Genomic DNA, 23923 nt, shown 5'->3' on the forward strand with positions numbered 1-23923 from the left:
AAACATCCATACAAACAACCATACATACAGCCACATGTACACCACAGACAGCCGCCAATCGTGACTTCCCACAGTGTAGGATACAGTGGAGAGGGTTTGGGGGAAGAGAGCTGAATTTGAATCCTGACTCATTAACTTTCTAGAAGCCTTAGTCCCAAGGTGCCTCAGGACCTCAGTTTCCTTATCCGGAAGAGATTTACCTGTGAGAGTTCTCCAGGTCCCATCAGAGAACCAATGTAAGAAGCTATGGGAATGTGAGTTATCATGATTATTATTCCACGATCCTAGTCACCCAAAACAGAGGAGGGGGTGCCCGGGAGGAGTCTGGACCTCTTCCCATGGAGGGTGGATGCAGGGGCAGAGCTGGGAGCACCGGGTTAAAGACGGGCAGGATTCTGAAGGTGGATGCTTGAGGGGAGGGAGCCCCTGGCTTGGGCTGGCGGGGAACAAGGAGCAGAGAGGAGGGAGGGGGGAAGGGAGGGAGGGAGAAGGGAAGCAAACACCCCCCCATACACACACACACACACACACACACACACACACACACACACACACACACACACACACACACACACACACACCACTGCCCCCACCCTTAGCCTGGGAGCTCTGGGAACCCAGCCTGCCAAAAGAGTTCTCTGAGAACTCCCCTCCCAGGCGCCCCGGGGCAGCTTTAAAGGGGGAAAGAGAGAGGGAAACTGGGGACCCAGGGGGCGGGGGTGGGGCTGGGGGAGGGGCGTACATCCACCCCAGGCCCTCAGCTCCCGGCGCTGCCGGCTCTGAGCCCCCCAGACCTTTTAAAACCTCAGCGCGGGAGGTGGGGGCGCTGAGAGGCGGGAGCCCCCCAAAAGGGAGAGAGCAGAAAATCGTGTGACTGAGTGTATGTGACCTCGCGTGGACACGCGTGTCTGTGTGATTTTTGTGAGTAAATCTCTTGTCAATCTCCCTCCGTTCTCCAGAGTGCTCCCTCCACCATAGTAGGAGCTTCATAAATGTTGGCTCGGATTGCGACCCGGTGAGGGTCTGGGTTTGACGGTGGGTTTGAGGGGTGGGCGGGAATCCGCGCTCCGTGGGGCAGCCAGCGCGTGGGAAAGGGGGTCGGCACAGCTGTGGGGCCGGGGGGGGGGGGCTGTGGGCCAGCGGGGGGCACCGTCACGGCAGGAGAGAAACTCGCTATCAGAGGCGCGTGTGTTCGTGTGTGTGTTTGGGGGGGGCAGGTGTGGGGCAGGCTTTAGGTGTGCAAATCCCACCCATGTGAGAGGAGAGGTGGGAGGGGGAGCGTGGGCGCACTGCTGTGTTCTCGTTCGCGAGGACCTCGGCGCTGTGGATGTCAGAATGTGAGTTAGTGTGTGTGTGCCGGGGGGCGGGAGGAGCTAGGGGAGGGAAGGGGAGGAGAGACCCTCTCCCCTCCGCCGCAGCGGCCGCTCTCGCCTGGCGCCATCGCCCTTTTAAGAGCTGAGCCTGGAGAGGGAGGGAGAGAAGGCTGAGCGGAGCTGAGGGAGCAGCGCGCGATTCCTGGAACAGCCGGACCAAAAAAAAAAAAAAAAAAAAACCCAAAGCCGGAGCTGAAGCTGGAGCCGCCGCGACCGTTTCAAGTTCCCCCCGCGTGGAAAATGTACCTGATTTCTGTCCAAAGCTCCGGGATGTAAAACTAAAAGGGGGAGGGGGGGTAGCTATGGAGATGGAGACCTCGGCAGGCTCCTTTCTTTGACAGGTGTGGAGTAGGGGAAAAAGTCTGAAAGAGAAACAAGCAGCATGTACGCCAAGGGAGGAAAGGGCTCCGCCGTCCCCTCCGACAGCCAGGCTCGGGAAAAGTAAGTGCGGAGGCGCCGGCGCAGGAGCCGGGCGGCCGGGAGTCCCCGGGAGCGCGGGGCGCGCGGGGGCCGCGGCGATCGCGGGGGGGCCGCCTGGGGCCGCGGGAAAGCGGGGGAGCTCGGGAAGAGCCGGCGGGAGCGCGGAGCCGCCGGAGAGGCGAGGGTCGGAGGGGAGCGCGGGGCCGGGGCGCGCTGGGCTGCGGGGAGCGGAGGGGCGCGCGGGGCCGGGCGCACGGGGCCCCTCGGGGACACAGAGGGAGGGGGACCCGGAGTCCTGGGCCTCGGGGCGCGGGCCCCACGCAGCTCCGGGGCGCTCGCGGGCAGCTGCTCCCGGCAGGGAGAGCGAGGCTGGAGAGCCGGGGAGCTGCCGAGTTGGGGGTCGGGGGTCCCTGTTCCGTGCGGGGCCCTAGTTGCCTGCCACCTCCGGGGGCGTCGGACACGGGGAGGCAGCCCCCGGAAGGGGACGAGTGGCCGAGCCCCATCCCAGTCCCCTGTCCTCCCGTCGGTCCCCCACGTACTAACTCGCCGCCGCCTTTAAAGTTTTCGCTGGGCGCCGCGCGGCGGGGCTGGGCTGGGCCGCCCTGGCGCGCCTCGGCTCCGGCCCTAGAACGCCGTCAGCCCCGGTCGGAGCCGGGGGGCACCGGGACTAGGCAGGCGAGGGCAGGAGGGCGCCGGGGAAAAGTTTGGGAGCAGAGCCGCGGCGAAGTTGGCGGCCCCTGGCCCGCGGCGATAGTGGGGAGCGGCCGGCCCGGAGCCAGGCAGAGCGGGAAGGGTAGGATTTGGGGCGGGGGCCAGGGCCAGGGCTCTGCAGGCTGGGAGCCCCGGGGCCTGGGGCCCAGGCTGCGGCGGCAGAGGACGAGGGGCCCGGAGCGGGGGGCGGGAGGGCCAGGCTGCAGGGGGAGGGAAGGATCCGGCTGCCAGGAAGTTCTCCTCTGGGTTGCTTTGCTGTCTGTCCGGCCGCTGAGCTGAGCTGCAATCAGGTCCCGGGGACCTCAAGGCAGCCTGGACCCGGAAGGGTTTAGAAGGCCGCCGAGGGGAAGGAGGCGGTGGTGTGGACGGGACCATCCCCATCCCTCCTCTCCAGCTGTAGGAGATCACCGAGCTTAGGCCGGTCACCCCCGCTCCAGGATCCCAAGATTCCTGGGCCCCCTCCTCCGCCCTCCTGCCGCCCCAAGCACTAGGAGCTCCCGGGAAAGTTGCTGGCGAAGTGGTGGCCCCCTGGGCCCCTGGGGACAGACACGCCCCCTCCACCGGCGGCCCCGCCCCGCGGCCACCTGTCCGTCTGCCCCCTGGTCCCCTCCTGCTCCTAACGACGGGGAGGAGCTCCACACTGAGCTTTGGGGCGGGGCGTAGGGGCCTCCCTGGAGACTGGCTTGGGCTGGGGTCAGGGCGGGGTCGGGGGCTGGAGGAGTCGGAAACTTGGAGATTTTGGGGGGAGGTGGGGGCCTCGGCTGCCCAGAGGGTAGAAGGTGGCCTACTGTGTTCAAGGCCGCCACCACCGAGACCTGGGCTGCGGGACCCAGACCGGGGCTCGGGAGCAGTGGGGCCCTTCTCCATGGCTAGAGCTTCTGGGTAAGATCCAGGGTCCCCAATCTGCCCCTCCTCTGCTGAGGCTGAGCGCCCATGCTATCATGGTTTGGTTTCCCAAGAGGCCCTTCCCAGCCACCCCCTACACAAATAGGCTCCCACACACCCCACCTCAGTGGGCTCCCTTCCTCCTGCCTCAACAGGCCTGGCCTTCTGGTGATGGCTTGCTATTGTAGGGTAGCTCTTGCCGGGCTAAACCTGGATTTAGAGGGTTCCGGCAGGGAAGACCCCAAGATCCCTTAGAACAGAGGAGGCAAAATGTCATCGTTGGAGAAGGAAGGCTCTTAGTCCAGAAGGTCACAGCTGGAGAGGGCTTTCAAGGTCTGAGTTGGGAGGCACCTTAGAGATGAATGAATGCAGCCCCCTCATATCAGGAAATCCTATAACCGGCACCCCACACTCTGCCCTCTAGGACCAATCAGGCGTGTGCTTCTCCTATATAATAGCCTTTCAAAGGCAGTTATCCTGACTACTCTGAGTTTTTGCTTTTCCTACATAAATTTTAATTCCTTCCAATAATCCTATGACTCAGGTTCAGGGGACTTCATCATGCTGCTGGCTCTCCTCTGGAAGCTTAATTGTTTATATCCTTCAATGTAGAACTGAGCACACTGCTCCACATGTGGTCTGGCTAGGGCATAGTACAGAGGGCCTATCAACTCCTTATTTCTGGAAGCTCTGAAGCCCCAGATTTCTTTCCGTTTTTGAGCTGTCCTATTACACACTGTTGGCTCCTACCCAGTTTGCAGGCCACTAAAAAACCCCAGATCTTTGCCCCCAAATCGAGCTTCCCCCATCATCTACTTGTGAAGTTATTTTTTGCAATGTGATATTTCTTCCTATTGACTTCTTGTGAAGCTCCTTAAGGCCTTTTTTATTCCTTATTCTGTCTTCCTGTGTTAGCTAGCTGACCTACCCCACCTCATATCACCTACAAATGTGATAAGCATGCTAATGTCTAGGACTGAGGGCCAGAGGACTTTATCCAAGTCATTGATAGAATTGTAGGACATTCTTGCAGTAGGTAGTCACTGGAGACCTTCAAAGCTGACCTGGAACTATTTATTGAGGGCTATTTTAAAAAATCTAATCTTCAGTGTCCTAGCTTGTCTCATGGTCTAGCCAGGTTAAAGGCTTAGTGGCACTGAACCCCAAGGCTGTTGGGGAGGACCTTTTCCCCTGGCTCAGGTCAGAGGTATCTCCTTCCAAAGACCTTACTCCTTGGGACTTTACCTTCTCATCCCCAAGACTTCCCCAGCTTTTCCAAGCCCCTGGATGAGCTTCTTTTACCCTTCAGCATTAGGTTTCCCCAAGACTTCCCATTTTCAAGCTTCCCTGTCAGTCCAGGAGAACCTAAACTCACAGAATTTGACTTGGAAGTGACACCAGGAGACACGTATTCCCAACTCATGCCAGAACAGGAATCCCCTCTTTAGCATCTTTCTATAAATGGTCATTGAACTTCTACTTGGAGACTTGTAGTGATAGGAAACTCACTATCTCTAAAGGCAAATCATTTTACCTTTGGATAGTCCTAATTGTTAAGAAGCTCGTCCATTAAATTTGCTTGTAAAAAGCACTGGTTTGGGTTGCAGAGGAGCGATGTTCAAAACCAATTTCTGTTATTGTTATATTAGATAAACCATTTAATCTCTGGGAACCTCAGTTTTCATATCCATAAAATAAGTGGGTTTCCACGTCTATAAAATAAGTGGATTGGACCACATGATGTATAAGATCCTTTTGAGCCATGAATGAATGAATGATTCATGTGGGAGGCACTGGGAAAACAAAGAATGGGACAAAGTAAGCCTACCTTCAAGGAGATCACATTCTGATGGGGAAGACCATATGGAACGGTCACATGCACAAAAGAGAGCTAAATTGAAGAGAATCTCAGACGGAGAAAAGGCACTAACAAGACTTCTTGCAAAAGGTGGGATTTTAATTGAGACTTAAAGGAAGCCAAGAGTTGGAGAAAGAAGGGAAAGCATTCTAGGGATGAAAACTACTTGAGGGAGGTGGAGGATCTTGTGAAAAGAATTGCCATGAGGCTGCACTGGATTGTAGAATATATGGAAGGGTAGAAGGTTAGGAAGGGGCCAGATGAGAGGGTTGTCTGTTTGATCCTGGAGGCAATGGGGAGCTACTGGTGTTGATTGAAAAGTGGGGTGGCAAGGTAGGGGAGGGGAGGGGAAGGTTTATGAAAAGCATGGACTCTGCCTGCCCTTGGGGCACTTACATTCTGATAGGACATGCAGGAGACTCATGCCCAGTGAAGAGCCCCTTGGTTTGGAAAGTTTCTGGGGAGGGTTTGCAAATACTGACACATACTTAAACTTCTCAAGGGGATATTCCAAGCTGACTTTGGTCTAGTGGAAATTGGAGCCAGGAGACCTGGGTCTGTTCTTTAAGGCCAGATATGTGTCTTCAAATAAAGAGACTGCCCTCCCTGAGCCTGGAAAATGGATAAAAATCCTACTTGTCCCACTCACCTTGCAGGAATATTGGGAAGAAAATATGACATAAAGTGCCATGTCAATGTCAGTTACTATTATAAAATCCTTTACATTTTGATTTAATAAAAATACCATTTTTATTCAAGGCCCTCCAAGAGCTGATTTCAAATCCCTGTCTTTTTATTTATTCCCTTGATCCTGGGCATTCTTATGATCTTTGTGTCTTCATGAGTAAAAGGAAGGGATTGGAGTAGATAACTTCCAAAGACCCTTCTGGTTCTAGGTCTGTCAACTGTCTGGTTCTAGGTCATCTAGCCTCCAAAGATTTTTCTGGCTCTCTGTCTATCATCCCATCACACGAGCCCACTTCTTGCTCCAGCTAGGCCCCTCATTTACCATGGTATTGTTTGGAAATGCCCCCTGTCTAGTCTGATCCTTTTGAGTGGAAGACCCAGAATCCTAGAGCTAGGACTTCAGGAGCCCCCTCAGTTTATAGATAAGAAAGCTGATATCCAGGGAGGTTTTTGGGGAAAGATAATGAACACAATGAGACTGACATTATTTGAACTTCCTGGAGGAGGTGGAATATGGTTAGTGGTGTGAGAGAAAAGTTTGGAAAATCCTAACTTGGTGGATATATCCCTTATAGTTGCTAACACATAATAGGTATTCAAGTAAATATGTCTTGAATGAATGAATGAGCTAGTTCTCTGCCTGGCATTCAAAACCTTCCACAAAGAGCTCCCTTACCTTTTCAGCTTGAGTCAGTCCTTTCTCTGCATTTTGTAATGAGCTCAAGTAGACAAATCTCTGTCTCTTGAAAATTGTTCTTCAGCCTTCATATCTTTGCTCAGGATTTAGCTGTGCCTGAGATGTTCACCCCCTCCTACAACTGTTAAAGTACTACCCATCATTCAATCCCCATTTATTAAGCACCTACTATGTACAAGATATTTTATATTTTATAAGCATCTCCAGACCTTCACCCTTCCCTCGAGACAACAGCCTTCCCTCTCAGCCTTGCATTTATGCTCTCTCTCTGATGCAATTATCCAGTGATGCTGTGTATAGATATCGATTGACCACTCTTCTTCTTAGACTGTGAGTTCCCCATACATATCTGAACATTGCATGTCCTCCAAGGCTCAGCCTTGTAGGCTCTGCACATAGTAGGCACTTGATACATGTAAAATGAATAAACAGATGAATAAGATACAGATTGTGGGGAAGTCGGCTACCTGAAAGAAAGAGCTAGAACTCTGGGAGTGAACAGAATTAATTTCAAGGAAAAAAAAGCAAGAGGGCATGGGGAGAGAGACAGAGAGGAAGGAGGGAGGGAGAGAAAGAAAGAAGGGAGGGAAGGAGAAAGAGAAACAGGTGGGGGGAGGGAAGGAGTGAGACAGAGAGGAAGGGAGAATGTAGTGAATGTAAAGAAGGAAAGGAAGAATTTGGTTTCTGGCTAAGTCTTGAGAAATGGTCAGATGTGAGAGTACACTAGTAGAGAAACAATCTGATAGGTGAGAAAAGAATAATTCAGAGCAATATCACAGGACGCAAGAGAAGAGAGCTTCTGGAGGGAGACCGGGACAGCCTCAGTGCCCACTGATGGCGCCGAGAGGTCATAGAAGAATTCACCCAAGATTAAGATATTTAAGTCCTTGGTGATCTGGAGATAGCAGCTCGAGATCAGTCCTGAGAAAAGTCACATAGTGAGGGCTAAGGAATGAACGAATGAAAGGTCATGAGCACCGATGCATCATTATTGGTTGCAGAGTGGAATTGTGAGCTGCTCCAACCATTCTGGACAACAATTTCTATTATGTCCGAAGGGTACGGATTCTTAGACCCAGCTCAGTACCCCAAATAGATCAAAGAAAAGACAAATATATTTGTAAAAGTTCTTTTTGTGATGACTAAAAATCGGAAATTGAGGGAATGTCCACCAGTGGGGCATGGCTGAACAAATTATATTTACTATTGTAGTAATCTCAATATAAGAAGTTATAGGGGGGAAGGGGGTTCAGAAACACCCAGGAAGACCTACATGAACTGATGCAAGGTGAGGTGGACAGAAAGGAGAACACCTTCCACATAAGGGCAATACTATAAGGATGATCAGCTGTGAATGACTAAGCGATTCTTTCTGAGCAATACAATGATCCAGGACAATTTCAAAGGACCTGGGATGAAAAATGTTGTCCTGATGGGGGTCTGAGTGCAAGTTCTAGGAAGGGCTTCCTCACATTTGTAAGTTTTGGGGAAGGAGAAGGTACAAAGGAAGCCCAGGTCTCAGAAAAGGAAGGTAGCGTGGACATGGAAAGAGCCCAGTTTTGCCCAGGACTGACTGGACTCAGAGTCTCTTGTCTCCCAGGACAAGGCTGCCCTTCTGATTTAGGGGGATCCTAGATGATGTCAGGTGCACCAGAGAAAGGACAGGAGGAGGAGGAGGAGCCCCTTAGCATGGACTGTGGCTTCCTTCAAGGCTCAGCTCAAGGCCATTTTTAGCAAGAGGCTATTCCCAGTCGTCCCCCACCCCCCTAGTTCTGGACCTTTGTACCAGCTGTCCCTCATTCCTGGAATATTCTCCCTCCTCCCCTCCCCCTATGAGTTTCTCTGGTTTTCTTCAGGTCTCAGCTGAGATCTCTTTTCAATAGACTTTCCCCAGCCCCCCAACTGCCAGTGCCTTTGATGGGGGTTGAGGTCCCTTTAAGATTCCTTCCGGATTCCCCAATCCCCATGGCGTTTATCCTGACCCTGCCATCCCTCTCTTACTTCTGGCGTGGTGCAAGAACTCACTATGGGGTGCAGTCCATTTTCCATTCAGCCACTAAAGTAATTTACCTAAAGCCTAGATCGGACCATGTAACAAATCCCCACTTAGTAAACTTCAGTGGCTCCTTGTCGCCTCCAGGATCAAATACAAAATCCTATTGGGCCTTTAATCCCAGCCCCCTCCTACCTTCCCAATTTTCTTACCCCTTCCTCTCCACCAAGTGTTCTCCCATGCAGTGATCCTTGCTCCTATGCCTAGAATGCTCTCCCTCCTCATCTTTCCCTCGGGGCTTCCCTATATTCCTTTATTTGTGTTTCTAAAATCCCTTCCTTTACAGGAAGCCTTCCACAGCCCTCTTCATCCTCTGTACTTAGTTCCTATTTATCTTGTATGTAGCTTGTTTGTATGTTTGCATGTTTTCTCTCCCATTGGTTTGTGATTCCCTGGGGGCAGGGACTGCCTTTTGCCTCCTTTGTACCCTCAGGCTTAGCACAGTGCCTGGCACATAGTAGGCACCTAACAAGTATTGATTGTTTGGGGTTTTTTTTGCATTCCCACGGTTAACACATAATAAATACCTGTTGATCTAACTCATTGGTTCAGTGAAAGTGACCCAAGGATCCGAGTTTGAATCCAGCTATAGCTCTGTGATTGTTTGTGTGTGTTCCTACTGTGTTCCACTGTGCTTGGGAGCCCAAAGCCCCCCAGAATTCAGCCCCTCCCTCCCTGGGTCTCCAGTTACTTGGGGATAGGGGAGATGGAGAACAGAACATCTGATACACAGATACCTGGCCCTGCTGCATTTTCCCCGTGCCCTGAGTCTGGCCTTCTCTGTGTAGGTTGGCGCTGTATGTATATGAGTATCTACTTCATGTGGGAGCCCAGAAGTCAGCCCAGACCTTCCTGTCGGAGGTGAGAACCAGCTGGCTGGGGTAGAGCCGCCCACTCCTGCTCAGCTTCCCCTTTCCCTCTTCTTCCCTGCTGTCCTCTCACCTACCCCCACCCCCTTCTCTCCCAGGTTCCTTGGCTCCGTTTTAACTGAGATGAGGAGGGGGTGGGGAGTCTGAAACGATTCAGGGCCTGAAAGCTCGGAGGAGGCTGAGATTGTGGGGACTGAATGACTAACCCTCCCTAATTGCTGCTCTTTAGTCCCAGGATTTAGAATTAAGGCTCTATGAGGAATGAGGGGGCTTGCAGGGCTGAGGGACCCTGGGAGAAGAGAGAGCCAAGATTTATAAGGTGGGGGAAGGGAAGTGAGGCGGGGTGGGGGCAGGCGTGGGGGAGGGTTGGGCAGGGGCTCTCTCTTTCTAATCTGCTTCTGGCTCTGGCAGATCCGGTGGGAGAAGAATATTACATTGGGGGAGCCCCCGGGGTTTCTACACTCCTGGTGGTGGTAAGTTTTTGGGGAGCCCTAGAGATAGGAATGGGGGGTCCCAGTGAAGGGGGAAGGGGCCATCTCTGGGAGGAGCCCCCAAGGCTAGGAAAAGAATGATGGGAAATACTTAGAAAGGAGGGATGGAGTTGGGGAGATGGGGATCTAGGTACTGCAGGGAGGAGTAACAATTTGGGGTGACTGGAGGGGTGAGGGGACTAACAAGGGCATTGGGCAGAGCCTGGTGTGAGTTGTGCCTCTGTGTCTTTTTGACCATTTCCTTCCCCTACAGTGTGTTCTGGGACCTGTACTGTGCAGCCCCTGACCGACGGGAAACCTGTGAGCATTCTAGCGAAGCTAAGGCGTTCCATGACTACGTGAGTTCCTGCCCTGTCCAGGGCCAGATCTGGGGCTGGTGGGTGGCTTTGGGCTGCGGCTGAACATGAGTACAGCCGTGTTTTAATAGTGCCGGGCGGCTGGCTCAGTCTCCCGACTCTGGGGAGAAGGAAAGCCCCAGATTTTCTTTCTTGAGGAAGTCTCAAGTTGTTTGTCTGAGGCTGCCTCCTTCTACAAATGGGCAGATACAGAAAGAGGCTGCAGATTATAGGAACTAAGCCATTTTTACAGATGAGGAAACTGAGACCTAGAGGGGGTGAAGGGACAGAGCTGAGATTCAGACTGGGGTCCAAGCGTGGCGCAAGGGCTATGGACAAAGGGTGTTCACACACACATTTCCCCTTTCTCTCCTCTCTACCTTACTCTCCCCCCTTTCTTTCTCCCCTTCTTCCTTTCTGTCTCCATTACCCCAACTCTTCCATCTATTAGATATGTACACGAATATATTATATACATATATAAATATACATACACATACCTTCGCCTTCATATACACATCTCCCCAATAGATGCAGCAGAGTCACAGACTCTCTGAGTCAAGATGGGGGGCCCAGTGACCCCCCCCAGCTTGCCCCCTCCCCCTCCTGCATCCCCTCCACAGTAGATGGCAGCAGCTTTTTCCCTGAAGGTCTCCAGGAAAGGGAACTCACTATCCCCCTCTTTGGAGAGGAAGGTGAGAGGGGCCCCAGCTCTAATAGGCTTCCCTAGGACCTCCCTTTCCTGGTTCTGCCCTCTGGGACCCAGCAGGATAAGTCTCCCTCCTTGGGCCTGAGTTTTCTAAGTGAATGCCCACTTCTGGCTCCTTCCCCACTCATTACTCCCCTTTCTAAAATACCCAGCCCAGAGATGAACACAATATCAAGGTGTGATCTGCCCTGGCACAGGGGACAGCTGCCGGGTCTCACGGTGGGCTCATTGTGGCAACGAAACCCCTGGATCTTTCCCATACCAGCTGCTATCTAAGAAGCCCCTCTCCTGTTTGTGAGGTTGACTTTTGGGCCCCAAGTAGAAGACATATGTTAGAGCAAAGATGTGCTGCAAAATGTTTAACAATCAGCTCACCAAAAAGTAAATTGCCCAGGACATTTTACCTTTATTCTATACCCTTAACATTTTCTCCATCATCTCCATAATAGATAATAAATAAATAAATAAACAAACCCTAGTTTGTAACCTTTGCTGATTTTTAACTTATACTGAAATCTTATGCTGAAAATTTAACTACTGGCTCCCACACACCCCTGGATAGGAGCACAAAAGGCTCCAGAGGGATGGAGACAAAGAATCAGGTGCTAGATCCAGATTTTGCTGGATGGTATAGAGGATGGAATGTTGGATTTGCAGTCAGGAAGTCATAAATTCAAATCCTCCCTCAGACACTTATTATTGTATGCTGGGCCAGGTACTTAGTTATCTGTAATACAGGAAGCCCTAACTGTTCTTTATTTCAAACTCCCTGATCTTTGGAAAGTGCTGGTTAACATGTAAGAAATCTTAACTCTCTCTCTAAGCCTTAGCAATTATTCTGATTAATTACAACACATGTTACTTTGGCCTCGGCTCTCTGCCTCAGTTTCCTCATCCCTGCCTCTCAATTCCATTATGGGAGTCTTAGAGTTCTAGACCAGCTGCTATCCAAAGCACCAGCTCTCCTGTTTGTGAAGGTGAATTTTGGGTTCCAAGTAGAAGACATATATTACAGCAAAGGTGTGCTGATCAGTGTTTAACGATCAGCTCTCCAAAAAGAAAATATGTCCAAGACAGATTTTTATATCCTGCATTTCAAGAAATGCAGCTATGATTATTACTTTACTGAATGACTGTGGGCTTCAGTTCCCCATCTGTAAATTAAGAAGGCTGGAGGAGGTGGCCCCTAAAGTCCACCCCAGCTTTTAGGTTATGGGCATCCAGTTCCACATGTGCCCTCACACTTATATCTATGAAACCAGGCTGACAGCACCAAGCCCACAAACTCACCCTTGCATTTTTTTTTTTTTTTTTTTTTGGCTTAGGCACTTGGGTTAAGTGACTTGCCCAAGGTCACATAGCTAGGAAATGTTAAGTGTCTTGAGGCCAAATTTGAATTCAGGTCCTCCTGACTTCAGGGCTAGGGCTCTATCCACTGCACCACCCCCACCCCCCATACACATTCTTAAAACAGGCCCAGTCTTAGAGCACCCAGAAGCTTGGTCCCTTCCAGCCCCCAGCCCAAATCTGATCTTCCCCTCAGTATGAGCAGGGCTGGGAGTGGATGGACTGGAGGTGGAGGAGGCTGAGGAATGGTCCTCAGTGGCTGGTCTGGCTGCCCAAGTCACTTCCCCCCTCACCTCCAAATTCTGAAGATGGAGAGAGGGGATACTTTCCTCCGGGCCCAGATGACCCACTAGGAGCTATGAATTTCTCCATGACCTATATGATAGGTTCTTTGGACTTAGGAGTGAGTGGGGCGTCTGCCTCAAATTTTCTGGGGCCTAAGAAGTGACTGCCCAAAGGCCACCAAGCTCTTTAATGGCAGACTCAGGGCTCCTATCCAGACCAAAGCTGGAACCTCATAAGGATTTGTCTCCAGAGAACTCCTTAAGGAAGGATGGGAAGGATGGAGCCAAGAGGGGAGGTTGCTGGCTGATGGTCAATATTGCAGACAGTTGGGGAGGGAGAGGCAGAATGGGATGTTTTTTGGGGTTTTTTTTGTTTTTTTTTTTTTAACTAGGGTGAATTGAGGCCCCAGGGCAGCTCCACCTCCTATCTGTAAATCTAGGTCCCCACCCCTTCCCCCTGGGTGGTGGAAGGGAGGAGCAGAAAAGAGAAATTCTGAGGTAAGAAATGAAGGCCTTAAGGAGGACTTTTGACTTCTGTCTGCCCAGTTCCTAGATATCTTTCTTGTCTCTATTGGGGGAGCTCCAGGAAGCTGTTTCCAGGGGACTCCCCCTGCCTCCAGGTGGTATCCCCAGCACCTACCATCCAACCCCATATACAAGTACATTCATCCAGAAACTCAGAGATCAAAATAACTCATATCATTGCTTTTAGATTTTTAACATTCAGCTCAGGAAGGGCAGTGACTGACCCCCTTGTTTTCAGTCACATCTGACTAACTTTCTGTAATCCCATTTGGAGTTTTCTTGGCACAGATACTACAATCTTTTGCCATTTCCTTCTCCGATTCATTTTACAGATGGGGAAACTGAGGCACATAGGATGAAAGGAATTTGCCCAGGAGCACACAGAGAGGAAGTGTCTGAGGCAGGAAAATGAGTCTTCCTGACTCCAGGCCTGCCACTTGGGCTATTCCTGACTTAGTTGTGAGAGGTAGGATTTGAACTTAGCTTCTCCTGACTTCCAAGTCCAAATTCTTTCCATGCCCAGTCAGAGACAGAGAACCTCCCCCAGTAGAAATAAGATCCTAGCCGAGGGGATTCCCAAGGCTATCTAGGCCACCTTGCATGTTTTACAAATGAGGAAACTGAGACTCAGAAAGAAGTCATTTGCCAAAGGTTGTAAGCATCAAAAGTGGAATTTGCACCCAGGTCCTTTGACTGCATTCAGTGCTCTTCCATACTCTCTGACAAACACAAAAAACCCATAGAGACTCACTCAGCAGCACAACACCCCCCCCCACCTATAACCATAAATACCCACAGGCCACACAGAAGGCTGTGGGGAGGCTACCCACAAACACCCCCTTCGTTACAGGTGCAGCCAGTGTACATTACCCATTCACAACAGCATCAGGGATTAATACACAAATACTATCTCTTTTTCTTTCAATCTCTGTCTCTTTTTGTTTTTCTCTTTTTACTCTTTCTGTCTCACTTTTTTTTTTTTTTTTTTTTTTTTCTCTTTTTCTCTCTGTCTCTGTCTCTCTGTTTGTCTCTGGACTGGCTGGTTTGGCAGGGTCTTACTTTCTCTACCCAATTTTCCCCTACCCTTCCCCAGTAAGACCCCCTTAAGGTTCTTCAGATGGATTTTTTGGGAGGAAGGGTGTGACTGGAGAGGGAGGGAGGAGTCTTGAGAATTTATGTTTGGGAGACTCAGAGCCTGAATTTTTCTCCAACACAGAGTCCTTCATCCCCCCCTGCCTATTCCCCAGAACCTTCCTACCCAGTGGTCTTTTTAGTGCGGAGGAGGTGCAGGTCAAGACTTGGTTCCCACAAAAGGTTGATTCTTTCTGACCCTTCCTTCTCCTTTCAACTCTGAGGGCCCCACCTCCAACCTCCTTTTTTTATACTATGTCTGTCTCCTGTTCAAAACTTATCTCAGAATGTGACCCTTTTACCCCTTCTTTCCTTAGCTGGTTTTTAGACTAGGGATGGCACCCCTTTTTCTCACCTACCCTCCTTGCTTTCATGATAGAGCCAGACTATCCAGGAGGGAGCCTGGGGCAACTGGGGACTAGGACTGTTTAGATAACAAACCCTTCATCCTCCTATTTGAGATTCCCTTTCCACACCCCATTCAGTCCAAGCATTTCCATAAACAGCAAGAGCTGGGGAAGCTAGTTGGGGAAGTGAGAAGAGAGATGAGGAAGCTGGGGCTCCTCCTAGGTAGAGCAGGCTGGGCTGGGCTGGATGAAGGAGGAGTGAGGTGAAGGAAAACAAGATTGTCCCTGGCCAGAAAGGATCCCAGGACTTCATCTCCAATTTGCTGCTTGTCTGTTTCCCTGTTCTGCCTCAGCTCCTGGATCTCTATAGCACTCATCTCTGCCTCAGTTTCTCTCTGTGTCCTGTCTTTGCCACAATCTCTCTCCCTGTTCTTTTTCTGCTTCAGCTTCTCTCCCTGCCCTGTTTCTGCCTCATTTTCTCTCTCTCTCCTCTGCCTTTGCCTCTCTTCCTGCCCCAGACCTTCCTCAGTATCCTCTCCATCTCAGCATCCTCTGCCCCTCTGCCTCCTGGTCCTTTCCCTCCATCCCTTTCCTGTTTCCCCTGTCTGGCCCTCCAGATCTCTTGGCTAGCTACTCCTTCATTTCATTCTGGAAACATTTAGGGAGGGTTTGCCTGCTGTGGGCAGGGTGATTACTCTAGCTGGCTCTCCACATGCATCTCCCCCACCCATACCAAGCCAGAGTCAGCCCTCCAGAAATCTGGGCTGTTACCTTCTCTCCCTCCTTCTCTCCCCCCCCCAACTCTCTCTCTTTTCTCCCCTCCCCCCCATTTAAAAAAATCTTTTCTATCTTCATCAATTTTTTTTTGTTCTGGTCCTCCCTTTCCCTCCTTTCTCTCCATCCGCTCTGGCTTTCTCTCCATCCGCTCTGGCTTTCTCTCCATCACCCCATTTATTTCTCCGTGTCTCACTCCTGAACCCATTCTCCATCAATCCAGGCCTCTCTGTCTCTGCTCAATGTCTCCCTTTCTTTCCTGTGTCTCTCTCTGAGTGGGTCTATCTGCTTGCACGGCTCCACCCCCACCCGCGCCCCCAAATCTCTGCACTAAGAGCCTTGGGAGCTTAGGAAAGGGGGGGGAAGAAGAGGGGAGGGAAGCTGGGGTTGTGGAGCCTAGCGCAGGGAGCGGGGCCCATTTCCATTTCAGAATTAATGAGATTCTCCTGAAGTGAGACACACGCGCGGCTTCAGAGGGCCGTCTGCCTTGCGGGTCAGCCCTGCGGAGTCAGGCCCCGTTGCCATGGCAGCGCTGCCTTGCATATGTAAAGGCTAGAGAGAGGAGAGAGAGAGAGAGAGAGGGAAAGAGGGGGAAAGAGAGAGAGAGGAGAGAGAGAGAGAGAGAGAGAGAGAGAGAGAGAGAGAGAGAGAGAGAGAGAGAGAGAGAGAGAGAGAGAGAGAGAGAGAGAGAATGAGAATGAGAGAATGAAAGTGAGAGTGAGAGAATGAGAGTGAGTGAGAGTGAGTGGGTGAGGGAAATATGGGAAGAGATATGAAGAACTGAAGAAGGGGAAGAGAGAGCAGAGCTGGAGAACTAAGTAACTCCAGGATCCAAGCTGTCCCATTTTGGCCCACAAATTGGGGGAGAGGGGCGCAGGCAGGGGAGCCAGCCTCTGAGGAGCAATGAGGGGGAGGGGAGGCCAGACAAAGGCTAAGGTTAGCCTAGAAAGGGGAAATGGAGGCATGTGGGAGGTGGGTCTGGGAAGGAGGGGGGATTCTGGAAAAGGGAGGGTTAGTTAGAGAATGGGAACATACTGGGAATGTGTGGAGAGAGGAAATCTCTGGCAGTGAGGGAGCTGAGGATGGGGAACAAGGAGGCCCTGAAAGAAGACAAGACCTAGTGATATCGGCGGGGGAAGCAGGAAGAGGGGACTGCAGAATAGAGAAATGGAAAAGAGGGAGATTGATGCTAGAAAGAAGGGGAAATGGAATTGGAAAAAGTGGAGGTTTCACATCTCTGGCGTTTCACGTTCTGGCCCAAAGGGCTGCCTTCTTTCAGCCCCTGCCTCAAGGTCTCTAGCCTTTACACTTCGATGCCAGAAATACCCGACCGCAGCTGTCTCCCTCTTCTCCCACCCAAGCCTGAGCTCTATACCCTGAAGGGGGGGCAGGTTTAGGAAGGCCTTGGGGCAGAGATCAGGGGATGGGGGGGCGCAGATTCGCAGAAGCTGCCACATCTGTTACCAACTATCGAGGGGGGAGGGTGCCGCGGCCCTACCCCCGGCTTTGGGGAGAAACGGGTTGAAGCTCGGGAGCTTTATCCGCCTCCCCCCCCCCTCCCACCGGTCTTGGGGGCGCCAGGCCTGGCTGGGCGAGGAGGGCCAATCGCCTGGCTGTGGGGGGGAGGGGGAGGGAAGCGGGCGGGCCCGGGTCGCGGCCAGGAAGCTGGGCGGACATCCTGTCGGTGGAGCCGGGCCTGGCCGGAGGCCCCCACTCCCCGTGGCTCCTCTCGGGCCCCCGGTTCCTAGGCTGTAGCGTGGGGGTGGGGTAAAAGGGCTCGAGCGATCCCTGAGGGCCGGGGCAGCTCCAAGCCCCTCCCTGGCCCTTCTGTCTGTACTGTGGGCCCCTCTTCTGACCCGAGGCTCTGTATCCCTTTTTCCTGGTTCTGTAGAGGTCCCTCCATTTCTCCCCTCTGCATCCTGGGGACTCTCCCCTGTTTTTGCTCTCAATTCCCTCCCATTTCCTTTGCTGTGTTCAGTTCTCTTCCCTCCCTTTGCTGTATCTCTGAGTCTCAGCCGCCCCCTCTTTCCTTTGTTGGGTCCCCGATCTCTTGGTTTCTCCTTTTCCCCCCTTTTCTGGGTCTCTGTCTGTGCTTCTTTGTGACCTTGGTATCTTCAGGAAAAGCCCAGCGCTCCCCAAGCAGTTGTCATGGCAACGCCTGTTTTGCCTTCTCCGGGAAGCTCATCAGGCCCTGATTGACAAGGGGGGGAGGCTGAGGGGCCCCCCAGCTCCCCAATCCCCGGCCCGAGGGGGAGGGGAGACTACTCCCTGCCTCCAAGCCTTTCCCAGTCCCGCCCCCGCCCAGTCTTCCCTACCCTAGAGGCCAGCCCCCGGATTGTCCCGGGGAGGGCTGAGCCCGGCCTGGGGGATTAACCCCTCAGACCCCGCTCCGAGGCCACGTGGGGGCTGCTGGGAGCAAAGACTGGGACCCCCGCCCCCACCCCTCATCCATCTACATACAAGCGCCTTCCCTTCCCTGGTTCCCTCGCGGGGTGGGGAGAGGCAGCCACCCGCTGACTCCCCTGGGCCAGGTCCACCCGCCTGCCGGCTTCCTCCTCCTCTGACCCATCCAGGAAGCTCTGCGGCGCCTGGCGCTGCCCTCAGGGCTGGGCTGGGCTGGGGGAGGGGGAGGGGAAGCAGCGAAAGCCCCGAGAGGCTGGGAAAAGATCTCGGTAGCCTAGGAAGGACTGAGAACTGGAAGGGTCCTTAGAACTTAGAATGCTTTTGCAGGAAGGACCTTCCTCACAGCTGGATCGACCCTTAGGACGCAGAATCTAGGATGTCAGAACTGAGAGGGACCTTTTGAAGATGAAATGTCAGAATTATTGGGGACTCTGGTACTCTTATGTCAGGCCTATTCCACTTGCTGTGTGCAGAGGGCTAAAGTTTGCATGGGTGGATACCAAGATGACCCTGTCTGGACCCTCTGGAGCTCCGGGGAAAGTGGGGGTACAATATAGAGTGTTTTGGAGGTAAAGGTGACATCTAAACAATGCAACTGGAAGTTTTTAAGAGTCGGGAAACCTGAGGTCATCCTGAGTGTCTCTAGGACTGATAGATTTTGAAAGGCAGAGGAAGGGAGGGAATGTGGCTCAGGCGGAGGGGACAGCTAGTGGGAATCTCTTTGGAAACATAGGAGACTGCTGGTAATCCTGTTTTGCTGGAATTGAGAGTACTCAGTGGGCAGAAGAATAAAATGAGACTGGAAGGGTAAATTGGGGCCAGGCTGAAGGGCTGGGGAGCCCTTGGAGGTTTTTGGATTAAGGGAGTAAGCAATAAAATTCGTTTGCTACTGACTTGAAGCAGAGGCTAAGCTAAGAAACTTCAGCAGGAGTTGTGGGAACAGCAGAGTCTACAAGCCTTGGAATCCCACCTTTGACATTTATTGTGTGACCTTTAGGCAAGTTTTCTTAGTCTCAGTTTCCTCATCTGTCAACCGGATGGCCTCCAAGTTTCTTTCTGACTCTTCAACCACGCAAAAAAAGTTTTCCGAATATTTTATCTTCTCAATTGGGTAATAGGTACTATTATTATCCAGATTTTACAGATTAGGAAATTGAGACCGACTGGGGTTAAGTGCTTTGCTTATCCAGAGTCACATCTAGTAAAGATCTGTCATGTTTGAATTGAGATCTTCCTGATTTCAGATCTGACACTTTAGCTGCTTCTTAAAATTTTATTTAAAAACTTGTGATCCTTTGATCAAATCTATCTGAAGTTGTAGAAATGGGAAAACAGTCCAAAAGGGTTCTGATTTGGACCTAGCACAAAATCAGGCTAGCTTCCCTGGCTTGGGAGGATCCCTAGTAAACGAATGGGGGTCGCCTGAAGCCGAAGGCTGGCGCGGGGGAGCAGACTGTGTGGTGGGCAGGGGAGAAGAGGGTTAAGGTGGGGCTGCCGGCTACCGGCCGGCGGGTCCACCCGGGACTGGGCTGGGCGGAGCGCGCTGGGAGGAGGGGAGCGCTCCGCAGCCTCGCCCCGGGCGCTGTTGGTCTTGGCGGCGGCCACAGACACGCCATTGTCTTGCTAATGATTCGCGCCGAGCCCTCCTTCGAGTTCAGCTGGGTCCAGCAGCCTAGAAACCCGGCGCCTCCCCCTCCCCGGGCCCTAGCGCCATCCTGGCTCTGACTTAAGCCTCGGAGCCCGGGAGGCCCCCAGCCGAGGAGGGCAATTGGGGAAGCCTCCCCCCACCCGGCCTCTCCGGGGACCCGGGCAGGAGTGCTGGCTCTGGGACTGGCTAATTAAGTGACCTTGAATAAGTCCCGTAACTCTCTGGGTCTTATGGTCCCCATCTCTCTAGTGAGGGGGTTGGATTAGCAAAGTAGGACCTCCCAGCCCTGACAGTCCAGGGCTTTTACCCCCGGATTCCGGTTTCTCCTCTTGCTGGGCTGTCCTTGGAAGGAAGGGCAATGGGGGTTGGGGAAGGGACCCTCCCTCTGCTCCCGGATCCTCTTAGACCGGGCGATCCCGAGGGACCCCGGAACCCGGAGGAGGAGGGAGGGGCAGTGGGAAGCCACTCCAAGCCCCTAAACTTATAGCAGATGGGGTGGGGTTAATGGGGCCCGCCTCTTCTGGCTCCTCCTTCCACTGTGCGGAAACCGAGCTGGGGAATGTTGGAAACGGGACCTGAAGCTTGGCCTCTGGTCTTAATTACGACAGTAATAATAACTAGGTTCGCTCCAGCTGTATCTACATTATCGCCTTTGATCATCACTACTGCCCAGGGGGAGGGAGGTGGGGACCATTTATTCTTATTTGACAAATGAGGAAATTGACTCGGGGAGAAATGGTTGCTGAGAGTCTGAGAACTGAAGCCCGGGCTCCCCGATATTCCCATTCAGTCTGCAGCCCCAGAGGCAAGACCCACGTCTTTTGTCTTGTATGGCTGGTGCCACGCACACAGGAAGCGCATAATGCGTGCTTATCGACCCACTGGCTCCGTCCCTCCACTCCTTCTGAACCTTTGTCTTCTCATCTTAAAGATGAAGGAATTGGGACTAGACAGTGAATGGTGGTGTCTATAACGTCCATAACCTTGTACTCTGGCAGGTCTGGAGGGGGCTTCTAATCTGGACAAGTAGCATCTGTCACTGACGGGTCCTTTTAAAGCTACCACTAGGTAGCAAAAACGCCCCGTCCTCAAGGAGCTCCTTGGGGGAGGAGGAGCGATCACTTGGTTGGGGGAGGGGATCTCTAGTCGGTTGGGGGTGGGGAGCAGGGGCAGTCTCAGGCCTTCATCTCCTACTGACAACTGAGCAGATTTTAGCAAGATGCTGGTGAGACTAAGAGGCAGAGGATTTGGGGGCAGCCTGGGCAGAAGAGAATGCTGTCATTGATTATGAGGTCTCGGAACCTGAGTTTCCTCTTCTGGAAAACAGAGCAAAGAGTAGTAATACCCACTGGTGTTCAGTTGTTTTCCATCGCATCTGGCTCCCTGTGATCCCATTTGGGGTTTTCTGAGCAAAGATACTGGAGTGGTTTGCCATTTCCTTCTCCAACTCATTTTACAGATGGGGAAACTGAGGCAAACAGGTTAATTGCCTTGCTCAGGGTCACACAGCTAATAAGTCTTCCTGACTCTGGGCCCAGCATTCTTCTATCCAGTGCACCACCTAGCTGCCCCAATACTCACCTACCTCATGTTTAAGGGAAATTATATAATAAGTTTTGGAAACTTTTACCTGTTATGTAAATATCTGATATTTACATAACAGGTAAAAGTTTCCAAAACTTATTATATATATTGTAAAGACATGTGTATGATATGGTCCAACCTGTGCTTTAGGAAAATGACTTGAGCAAACGGGTGGAGAATGAAGTGGAATAAGGAGAGATTGTATGCAGGAAGATCAGTTAAGAGTCTGTGCCTCCAAATCCCATACTTAGCCTCCAGTGACTCAGTCTCCAATGTCCCCTCCTCCAGGTAGCCTTCCAGGATCACCTGGTCCTCAGCTCAATCTCCTTTTGTTGCAGTGGTCTAAACTTCCCCCTCCCATCTCTAGCCATACTAGTTATCTATATCTCTTTGCCCATCTTGTTACCTCTGCTAGCTAGATACTCCCTGAGGGCAGGCACTGGCTTTAGCCTGTTCTGGCTTCCCTCAGCAGAAGCCATCTGGGGGCCTTATGCATAATTATTGAATGAATTCTTGAATCTCTCTGTGACTTGTCATTCAGTGAGCATTTCTTGGGACCAAATACGGGGTAAGGTAGTACAGGCTTCTGGAGAAAAACCAGGGTTAATCACATGGGGGCAAATAAGACATAATCTCAGGACCTTAGAAGCCATATAGTCCAACACTCAGGAAACTGAGGCCCTGAAAAGATAAATGATACCCTTTATATTCCCTTAAATATCAAGCCACAATATTTAATGTGAGGGAAATGGGATGCTGAGTTCACTAGTTTACCAGGTGAGCCACTTTGCTTTTACATTTAAAAATAATGAGGTCTGGGGGAATAAAGATAGCTATTTGAACTGTGACAGAGCTGCACTTTATAGTAATAAACTATTTACTAAGTGTCAAGCACTATGGTAGGTGCCAGGGATACAAGTACAAAGAATGAATCGATCTCAGGGCAGCTAAGTTGCTCAGTGGATGGAGCACTAGCCCTGAAGTCAGAAGGACCTGAGTTCAAATCTAATCTCAAATATTTAATACTTCCTGGCTGTGTGACCCTGGGCAAGTCGCTTAACCTTAATTGCCTCAGCAAAAAAAGGATGAAATGCTCTCTACACACAACCTAACTACCCAATAGAGAAACATCTGGCATCTTCCATTTACATGGCCTCAGTTTACCCATTATAAGTCATTTTACCCACGCCTAATTTGAGCTTTAAGACCACTCTGAAAAGCATAAATATTCTTCCATTTTATAAAGCAGGGAGGAGATGGCCAGAGCTGATTTCAAATCAGCGACCCACACACACACCCCTGTATGAAGTTGAACATTCATTTCAACATCCTGTGCCTCAGTTCCCTTATTTTGATCTCTATGCTCCCTTTCTGATGCTATGGTTTATGATCGTGTGGGGATACTGAAGTTGAGTATCATTACATAGTTTTCCCAAGAACTCACCTTCATTATTATCCCTTTTAGTCATAATATTGACATTTGTATTGTTTTTTTTTTCCTATGAACTTAGGCGGTCCCATTGGATTTTGACCCCTACCCCATGGCGATCCCTCCCAAGGCTTTTTCTAGTACATCCAACAAAACATGCTGTTGGGGGAGGGGACTTGTCTATGCTGTAATGTTGGAGTCTGTCATTCATGGAAATAGGATGTAAAGTTGACAAGTTAAACTTAACTCCTGATCTTGAAATCAGGATTCACTTGGGGAACCCTTAATGTGATAGAACATAACATCTAGGAGACAGAAGGGACCTGGAAGATAATGCCAGGCTGAAAAACCAGGCAGAACAGGGTCTAATCTGTTATCCAGTAACAGGTCTTTTGGTGGTGGCTGTTTCTTGGAAGGCATTGAAACCAGGAAGTGTCTCAGGTTAAATTTGAACTCAGGACCTCCTGACTCCCCCCCCCCCCCAAGCCTTTGTTGAAAGATGTTCCCAGCCTTGGGTCAGGTTTTGAAAAAGGAGATTGAATTTCTGCCCTCTGAATTGTTTAATTTTTGTCTTTGTATTTCGAGTGCTGGGCCATAAGTATCTTACAAGTGATTGATGAATGAATGTTCTTAAATTGAAGGGAGGGGGATTCAGAAGCAGACAACCCAAAAGTTCTAGAGTCCTCTGTCTCTCTTTTTTCCTCATTCGATCCAATGAAACCACCCTCTCCAAAGGTACCAGTGATCTCTTAATTGTTCAATCCAAAGGCCTTTTCGCTGTTCTCATCCTTTGAGACCTTCCTCTAGTCTTTGACAGTGACCATCCCCTCGTCCATGTTGGATTTTCATGACCCCCATCTCTCGGGTTTCCAGCTGTGCTCTCTTAGCCACCTTTGTCCTTTCTTCATACCTGAGTGTCCTCCAAGGCTGATCCATTTTCTCCTCTCCCTCTCTACTGTTTCTCGGGGTGATTTCATCAGCTCCCAGGATCAGTTTTCCCTCTATGCAAATGATGCTCAGACCTATAGATCCTGCCCCAGGCCTGAGCTCTAGCTCCCCTGGCTTCTGGCTCTTGGACATCTCAAATTCAACATCACCCAGCAAGAACTCATTATTTTCCCCCCAGCATTCCTCTTACCATCAAGGATACCTCCATCCTCCCCATCACCTAGGCTTTCAGCCTCATTTTTCAGCCTTCATCTCACTATGTATTAATTGCCCAATCTTGTGGATTCTCAGGCAGTAAAAACGCATTAAGCTCCTACCATGTATGCACCCGACATTGTGCTAAGAGCTGGGGATACACAGAAAGGCAAAAGGCAGACCCTGGTCTCAGGGAGCTTATATCTGGTGTGAGAGAAGA

General features: G+C 51.3%; 1 protein-coding gene across 13 annotated transcripts in view; it reads left to right on the forward strand.

Annotated features, from left to right (window-relative positions):
• Positions 1 to 718: 718 nt before the first annotated feature.
• SSBP4 (single stranded DNA binding protein 4) overlaps positions 719 to 23923 on the forward strand; it is a 47979-nt gene continuing 24774 nt past the window's right edge. For 6 of the 13 annotated variants that reach the window (XR_012488221.1, XM_074302636.1, XM_074302676.1 and 3 more), the window contains exons 1-4: positions 1556 to 1814; positions 9473 to 9545; positions 9965 to 10026; positions 10298 to 10382. Coding sequence is in view for 11 of the 13 variants with exons in the window: in XM_074302636.1 (XP_074158737.1) it covers positions 1756 to 1814; positions 9473 to 9545; positions 9965 to 10026; positions 10298 to 10382 (279 nt within the window). In the remaining 2 variants the exon portion in view is untranslated. Of the gene's footprint in view, positions 922 to 1423; positions 1815 to 3354; positions 3387 to 9472; positions 9546 to 9964; positions 10027 to 10297; positions 10383 to 23923 lie in introns of those variants that run through there. The other 7 variants (XM_074302682.1, XM_074302663.1, XM_074302643.1 and 4 more) reach the window with 7 other exon arrangements.

Source organism: Sminthopsis crassicaudata, chromosome 1 (assembly GCF_048593235.1).
Source record: "Sminthopsis crassicaudata isolate SCR6 chromosome 1, ASM4859323v1, whole genome shotgun sequence".
Lineage (NCBI taxonomy): Eukaryota > Metazoa > Chordata > Mammalia > Dasyuromorphia > Dasyuridae > Sminthopsis > Sminthopsis crassicaudata.